The 8,186-nt window shown below is 27.4% G+C and overlaps 2 protein-coding genes across 2 annotated transcripts; both read left to right on the top strand.

Annotated features, from left to right (window-relative positions):
* The first annotated feature begins 700 nt into the window (after nt 1–700).
* On the top strand, nt 701–1,294 carry LOC108344452 (protein TAPETUM DETERMINANT 1). The gene is made up of 2 exons (XM_017582895.2): nt 701–758; nt 984–1,294. Exons 1-2 carry the CDS (start codon nt 701–703, stop codon nt 1,292–1,294), a joined length of 369 nt encoding a protein of 122 aa, XP_017438384.2.
* Nucleotides 1,295–5,930: 4,636 nt separating this feature from the next.
* Nucleotides 5,931–6,522, top strand: LOC108344453 (protein TAPETUM DETERMINANT 1). The gene is made up of 2 exons (XM_017582896.1): nt 5,931–5,988; nt 6,212–6,522. The coding sequence occupies exons 1-2, from the start codon at nt 5,931–5,933 to the stop codon at nt 6,520–6,522; spliced, it is 369 nt and encodes a 122-aa protein (XP_017438385.1).
* The last annotated feature ends 1,664 nt before the right edge of the window (nt 6,523–8,186 follow it).

Below are 8,186 nucleotides of genomic sequence, written 5' to 3'. Positions count from 1 at the left end.
TTTTATTATTTTTTTATCATTGTTTATATAACACCTTCTATATTTCCATTTTTTTAGTTTGAGATTTTTAGAGTATATCACCTTCAAAATGCTTAAAACAAAGGCATTTGATTTCACTGCATATCTTCCTTCTTAAAAAGGAATATTGTGGTTAAATCTTCGTATCAATATTCAGATTATTCTTCAAATTCTTTAATCATGAAAACAAAATATTTCTATATGCAAATTAGTCTCTTATCAGTGCAAACAAAATATTTCTATATACACAGTTAAAATTTACGCTTGACAAAAATATCTCCAAATACATAATTTACTTATTAAAGCTTTTGATTTTCATTTGATTATCTTGAAACACTTTAAAATTTGCAACTTGTTCCTCTCTTTTAATTCATAAAATAAACACGTTATACATAAGAGTGTGGCGGTTGTGGTAAAAATAAAAATAAAAGATACGTATATTTATTTTAAGTTTAATTGCACTTATTTTTGTTACATGAATTATATTTATTATTTTTAAATTAGTTGCATTTATATTAGTTTTTCAATTAATATTTATAATTAGGGATAGTTAATATTTATATTTTGATGCCAATCGAAACTCTATAAATATGAGCAACACAAAACACATGAAACAATCTTCTTCTAAGGATTTGTTATTGTTTTATTAGAGAACAAGAGTACTAGAAGTCACTCACCAAGAATGACGACAACCTTTACGTACCTCGTTTCCATTCTCATTCTTAGTTTTGTAATGAAAGGTATATTTTTTATGTCATTTAATATATTTCATGAATTTTCCTTGTCTTTATATCATCATTACAGCTAGAGGATGATTGGGTATGTCATTGTGCCCCAAAACTCCAACTTTCTTCGAAATTCATACATAATGAACATTGAATAAAAGAGAAAATCAAGAGATTGTATGTTTTTTATATCAGCATTATTTTCTCTTTATGCATGTGCTTGTTGAATTAATTTTGCAGGGTCCAGTTATTGTAACTTGAACAACATCAACATTGAATCAACAAGAACTGGGAGAACAATACTAGGAAAGCCTGAGTGGAATGTAGTTGTGAAAAACAACTGTAATTGCACACAAAGCCAAATAAGATTGCAATGCCAAGGATTTCAGACTACAGAAGTTGTTAGTCCATCTATTCTTGCTCTTGAAGGGGACTCTTGTCTTCTTATCAATGGCAGTCCTTTGAAGGGTTTTGCTACTGTTAGCTTCTCCTATGCTTGGGATCCTCCTTATTTTCTCAGGCCTCTCACTTCTCATACAACTTGCTCATAAAGCTTTCTCAAGAGACTCAAAGGATTAAAACTAATAATAGTACTTGGTAATAGTTGTGGAGTATTTTGCTTTTCATCCATTCAACTATAGTTCATTATTGATTCTATTTGCTCTATCCTTATAGTTATGTAAAACAATGAAATACTAAAAAAAATTAATTATATATATGTAAATATCTGTAAAAAATAAAGAGGACCAGATTTTAAGTATGAATATCATAACTTTATTTGATAAATAATAATAACATAAGGAACATGTTTGAATATTTTCTTCATAAATATTTTTATATTAAGTAAAAATAAAACTCTTTTTTATAAATTGAAATTAGTTTATACATTAATTTATTATAAAGAGTACTCTCGTATAAATTTTATATGCTTTTATTTTTAATTTATACATACTTTCTTTTTAACTACAAAAAAAGTTAATTAATTATATTTTCTTTCTTTTTAAAAGTGAATTCGTATTATAAGTCATTCAAATATATCTAATTAATACTGTGGAATCCTGCACCGAGTGAAATGATTGAATTCTTAAAATACCATATATGGCAAAAACATAAAGATTGTTCCTCTCAAAATATTTCTACGTCATTTATATTTAATATGATTTACTTTTATTCGAAATCAATTCTATAGAACTGTAATCATTAAAATGAATTATCTCATTTAAAATATATTCTAAAAGATAATAAGTTTTTCATATTAGATAATTATAAAATTTTATCAATACCAAATTAAAACTATAGTCGTAAGTATCTTTTTACACCTACTTAAATAAAATCAAAAGTTTCTCATAGAACTCTTTCCCTGTGACTTAAACTCACATTCATCAATCCTAAATAAACATCTTTACCAGCAAGCTAACATATTACATTAAAAATATAAGACATCACAAATTTAACAACTATAAAATAACACGTGTTACACTTGTATCAACAAAATAAATAAATAACATATAACTTTATGTTTTACTCAAGACTTATACACCAACTTAGCTTAAACAATACCTTGTGACCTCATGTAAATTCTAATAAAACACACTCAAGTCTTATTTATAAGTTTTACATTTTCTCGAGTCTTCCAACCCTTATAACTCTCCTGGAGCAAAACAAGGACACTTCATCTTCTATCAATCACACTTAGACTTAATCTACCAATCATTCAAGTGAAAGTTCTTGTTCTTCTAGACAGTGGCACAACATATCACATTCGTCCTTCTAAATCTTATTTCATATCCTTCTAACCTATCACACCTATTCCAATAAAGTTACCTAATCAAACCACTACTTTTTTCTAAATTTTCTAGCATCATATCTTGGATCCTTAATCCTTAATAATACTCTTTATGTACCAGATTTTGGGGTTGATTAAATTTCCATTCCTAAATTAATTTCCAACCTTAACCAATTGATTTTATTTTGTAATAATCATTGTTACATCATGCAAATATGCAACTGTCAGATAATTAGTATTGCTAAACAAAAGAATGGCTTATTTTACTAGCAAAGATTTAGCGACTTTAATTCGTGCATACATACTTCTAATACACATTGTTTTTTATCTCATTTTTTTCTCTATAATGACTATCGACAATTCTCCATTGTGGCCTTTTAAGCTGGGCCATACATATCATAAAATGTTAAAACACTTCTCTTATGAATACAATGATATTGATTTTGATTATTTACCTTCATGTGATGCTTGTCATTATACAAAACAAAATAAATTACCTTTTCCAAATAGTCATAGTCGTAGTTCTAGAATTTTTGAACTTATACATGTGGATATTTTGAGCCCTGTTACTCATACATTTATTGATGGTTTTCAATATTTTTTACCATAATTGATGACCTTACACAATTTACTAGGATTCATTTTTTAAAAATAAAATTTGTTATCATAACCAGTCTTCCATCTTTTGTTCAGCTAATTGAAACACAATTTACTTTAAAACTTAAGAAAATCAGGTGTGACAATGGTAAAAAGTTTTTTTATGCATGGTATTTTTTTTTTTCAGCAAAGGCCTTTTTGCATGAGGTTTCTTTTGTTAAGACTCAAATAAAATGGTATTGTTGAAAGGAAGCCCTAACACTTACTTAATGTTAGTCGTGAATACCTTTTCAAGCCAACTTACCTTTTTCTTTTCAAATTTGTTGTAAGCCATGCTAAACATATCATTAATAGGTTTCCTTATGTCAATGTTGATTCTTTAAACCCACGTATTGTTACTGTTAATAGCATTATAGACCATTACAAATTTGGTTCTTTTTTCCTTATTCTCTTTAACCTTTCTCTTCCAACTGCACACAATATTTCACATCTGCATTAAAATGCCAACTTTTTAGAAAATAATTATTCTTTACATATTGATCAAGTTCAAGTCACTAAATCAAATGCAAGAGTATTTGCTCGAGTAAGAAAGTCATCTTCTTATTTAGATGATTACCAATGTCTTACCATTTCTTCATTTAATTCTGCCTGTACACATTCCATCTTGAGAGGGGTATTAGGAAGTATTTGTTTTTGTATACAATTGATTTTGTTATAATTAATTCCTTTAGTTTTTCTTTTCTGATTTGTTTTTGTATACTCTATTATCTTGTTCTCTCAAAGCTGAGTTGACTAATAAAGTGTTTAGACTTTTTTTTTAGTATTCTATTTTTCTCTCTTCATAAACACTAATAATATTATAAAATCAATAGAGTATCCATTATACCATAAACTTAACATAAGGTTTCTATACATATCTCAAAATACAATTTAAACATGTATTAAACATACATACATGCAAAAATTAATAAAATAAGTTCAAAATAAAATCTTTATATTCTTCTAAAAGTTTTTCCTATACCTATCTTTATGTTTGCTCGTACATTTATAATATGTCATTACACAAAAAACACAAATACGAGGATAAACTATTGAAAATCAATTCCAATCAAACACAACATTCACATTCATATAGATCATACATGAATCTATACATTAAAGGATATTTTAATAGAATAAATCAATTGAAATGGTTCAAGAGTGGATATAGAGTTGATACTTTTGGTTGTAATATCTTCTTGAGTGGGTCAGGAATTAATTTGTATTTGTTGTTTGTAATTGTTATCTTGCATTATACGTTTTGTTGGTAATGAAATCCATTTTTCAATGGAGAAAAACCAATAAGTAAATGTAAAATTGATCGAATCCAAATTCATATAAATTCTTAGGTGTTCTTTATATTTCTTTCTTTATATCTCCCATTTCATTACTTTCTTTTTATAAAAAAGATTCTCAAAATAATTGCATTATGTTTTTTTGAAATGAAAAATATTTAAATAAATGAATTCCTTCAATAGATGTTTTTTTACACCAATTCACTTCTCTTAGTTTAACAAAGCCTCTTAGTTTAACAAAGCCGTAAATTATTTTCTAATAAAAATGTCATGTTAATTGATTAACACATAAGAAAAAAATTTAATTTTGGTTTATCCTATTATAATATATTACAAACTGATTTTAATAAATCAAAACATAGCCTAATATACAATTTTGAGTTTTAAGTGAAGTTAATAATTAAATATTATAATACTATATTAAAAAGTTCTTTCTTGTTTATTAGCTTGATCTCTATTTATAGTTGTAGAAGAAATGACTTTAAGGAGTGTCTTGATAGGATGTAGAGAGCTTTTTGTTTCTTCACTTGAAGTTGTTTTTTCTCCCTTTCTTCAAAAAGGAATGTTATGATTAAATCTTCATAGCAATATTCATATTATTCTTAAAATACTTTGATCATAAAAAAAAAATTCTATATGCAAATTAGTCTCTTATCAGTGCAAACAAAATAAGTCTATATACAGAGTTAAAAATTGACCGTTGACAATTCAAAGAAATTTCAATTTCAAGATACATAATTTACTTACTAAATCTTTTGATTTTTCTTTGATTATCTTGAAACACTTTTAACATTGCAACTTGTTCCTCTCTTTTAATTCATAAAATAAACACGTTATACATATTTTAAGCAGTAAAAATAATTAAAATTTCAACATCAAAATGCGTCGAATGATGTCTCATGGTCTTACGATGGATTGTCTGATTAATCAGGTCAAACTTGAATTGTCTAATCATGTTAAATATCTAATGAATACAAATGAAAATTTGATAGGAATACATTAACAATAAAATAATACATGCATATAATTAATTTTATTTATTTTACATTAATTATTATTTTAATTAGATTTATCATTTTAAAATAATTGCCCTTATATTAATTTTTCAATCAATATATTTAATTATAATTATTAACAATTAATATGTATATTACATTAACAACATCACATAAGAGTGTGGAGGGTTCTAGTAGCAATAAAAATAATAGATACATATATCGATTTTATTTATTATTTTATGTTTAATTGCACTTATTTTTATTACATGAATTGTATTTATTATTTTAAGATTGGTTGCATTATATTGAATTTTAAATTTATATTTATAATTATGGATAATAAATATTTATCTTTTGATGCCAATCAAAACTCTATAAATATGAGAAACATAAAACACATGAAACAATCTTCTTCTAAGGATTTGTTATTGTTTCGTTAGAGAACAAGAGTACTAGAAGTCACTCACCAAGAATGACGACAACATTTACGTACCTCATTTCCATTCTCATTCTTAGTTTTGTAATGAAAGGTATATTTTTTATGTCATTTAATATATTTCATGAATTTTTCTCTCTTTTTATCATCATTAGAACTAGAGGGTGATTGGGTATGTCATTGTGACCCCAAAACTCCAACTTTCTTTGAAATTCATACATAATGCGCATTGAATAAAGGAGAAAATCAAGAGATTGTATGTTTTTTATCAGCATTATTCTCTCTTTATGCATGTGCTTGTTGCATAAATTTTGCAGGGTCCAGTTATTGTAACTTGAACAACATCAACATTGAATCAACAAGAAGTGGGAGAACAATACTAGGAAAGCCTGAGTGGAATGTAGTTGTGAAAAACAACTGTAATTGCACACAAAGCCAAATAAGGTTGTCGTGCCGAGGGTTTCAGACAACAGAAATTGTTAGTCGATCAATTCTTGCTGTTGAAGGGGACTCTTGCCTCCTTATCAATGGCAATCCTTTGAAGGGTTTTGCTACTGTTAGCTTCTCCTATGCTTGGGATCCTCCTTTTATACTCATGCCTCTCACTTCTCATACTACTTGCTCATAAAGGTTTTCCAAAATAAGTGAAATGATTAATAATAATAGTTGTAGTAGGTAATAATTGTAGGGTATTTTGCCCTTCAACTTGTTCTTTTGGAAGTGATAATTTTATTTTTGAAAGTCTATATAATGATAAGATGACCTCTCACTTCTTCGTATTAAGAATCATGCTAATTGTAACACCCATGAAAAAAAAAATATTTATAATAGTAAATTTTAGCATTTTATTAGTAATAATAATTTTAATGGATAGAAAAATATATATTTTGAATATAAAATTATAGTAATTTTAGAAGGAGAGGTTAAAATTTTTGATAACTTATTTAGTATTTTTTTTTAAGAAAATCGAATAGTAAAAAATGAATAGTGAATAGTAAAAAGTGAATAGTAAATAGTAAAAAGTGAATAGTAAATAGTAAAAAGTAAATAGTAAAAATAAATTTTCAGCATTAAGATTCCTTAGCATGGAAGAAAGTAGTAGGTAGAAATTAGGATCAGATTTGGTGAGAAAATGATTGAAATATTATTTTTAAATAATATTAAAATAATAAATAATATTAAAATATTAATGAATAGTAAATTTTTTTAACTATAAATAGCCATGGGAGGGAAGGGTATTTTGCACCAAGAAAAGAGGAATCAAGTGAGAGCTTGAGAAATAGAGAAGAAAGAGCTAGGGAGAAATTTTTAGTTGCAAGAAGAGTAGAGGTTCTGAAGGGTTTCGGGGAAATAAATTCAGATCAAGAGGAATCTGGAATAGAGGTAGGGGAGCTAATCTTTCTAAGCTTTTATATTATGATTTAGTACTGTTTTATTACTATTCATGTCTTGAAATTATGTATGAATATTGTTAATGCTTACTGTATGTTTATCTATATTGATATTCGGTGTAAATATTATATGCTATTGTTTTGAATCTGTTAATAAGAAATTTGTTAAAAACTAGTTGAGGAACACTTTGGCTAAGGAAAGACTTGGTACTTAAGTTGTCCATTGTGACGCACCTCTCTTTCCTGGAAGTCTCCTCGACAAGTTTTTAACTTAAATCTTGTGTACAGATTATGTACTGTTAAATTATCATGTAATATATCTTGTTGGAATATATTCAGTTTGTATGATTTCTGAAATGATTGAAGTTTATTTGATTTGAATTTATGCATCTGAACATGTATGAGTATTATGGGGAAATGTCGTAAGGGTATAATATGAGTCGAGGAATGTGAGTATGGTATGAGTCTCGCGGAGAGATTCTGTAATGTCATGGTATGTGTATGAGGATTATGGGTAGATTTCGTAATGGTATAATATGAGTTAAGGAATGTGAGCATTGTATGAGTTTCGTGGAGAGATTCTGTAATGACATGGTATGTGCGTATATGTTGATGTTGAGGGTCATGAAGTTGGAGGTTATCCTGATACTCTAATAATCAATCAGTCTCAAGTAGAGAATGATGAATTATGTGGTGAGAGGGGCAGGAGGTCCTGGTCTATGTGCCGGTTTAGGACATAGTGAGGGGACTAACCTTGTGAATGGTATGGAGGGCAGAATGTCCTGGTCTATGTGCCGGTTTAGGACATAGTGAGGGGACTAACATTATGAATGGTATGGAGGGCAGAATGTCCTGGTCTATGTGCCGGTTTTGGACATAGTGAGGGGACTAAGAATGACAT

This window comes from Vigna angularis, chromosome 8, assembly GCF_016808095.1.
Source record: "Vigna angularis cultivar LongXiaoDou No.4 chromosome 8, ASM1680809v1, whole genome shotgun sequence".
NCBI classification, from domain to species: domain Eukaryota; kingdom Viridiplantae; phylum Streptophyta; class Magnoliopsida; order Fabales; family Fabaceae; genus Vigna; species Vigna angularis.
Note: the sequence above shows the minus strand (reverse complement) of the source record. Positions and strands in the feature narration are given on the sequence as shown.

Excerpts from the sequence above, each read along its gene's own strand:
- LOC108344453 (XM_017582896.1), top strand. The coding sequence starts at position 5,931 with ATGACGACAACATTTACGTACCTCATTTCCATTCTCATTCTTAGTTTT. Across the intron at positions 5,989-6,211 it reads TCTTAGTTTTGTAATGAAAG|GGTCCAGTTATTGTAACTTG; the intron begins GTATATTTTTTA and ends TAAATTTTGCAG.
- LOC108344452 (XM_017582895.2), top strand. The coding sequence starts at position 701 with ATGACGACAACCTTTACGTACCTCGTTTCCATTCTCATTCTTAGTTTT. Across the intron at positions 759-983 it reads TCTTAGTTTTGTAATGAAAG|GGTCCAGTTATTGTAACTTG; the intron begins GTATATTTTTTA and ends TTAATTTTGCAG.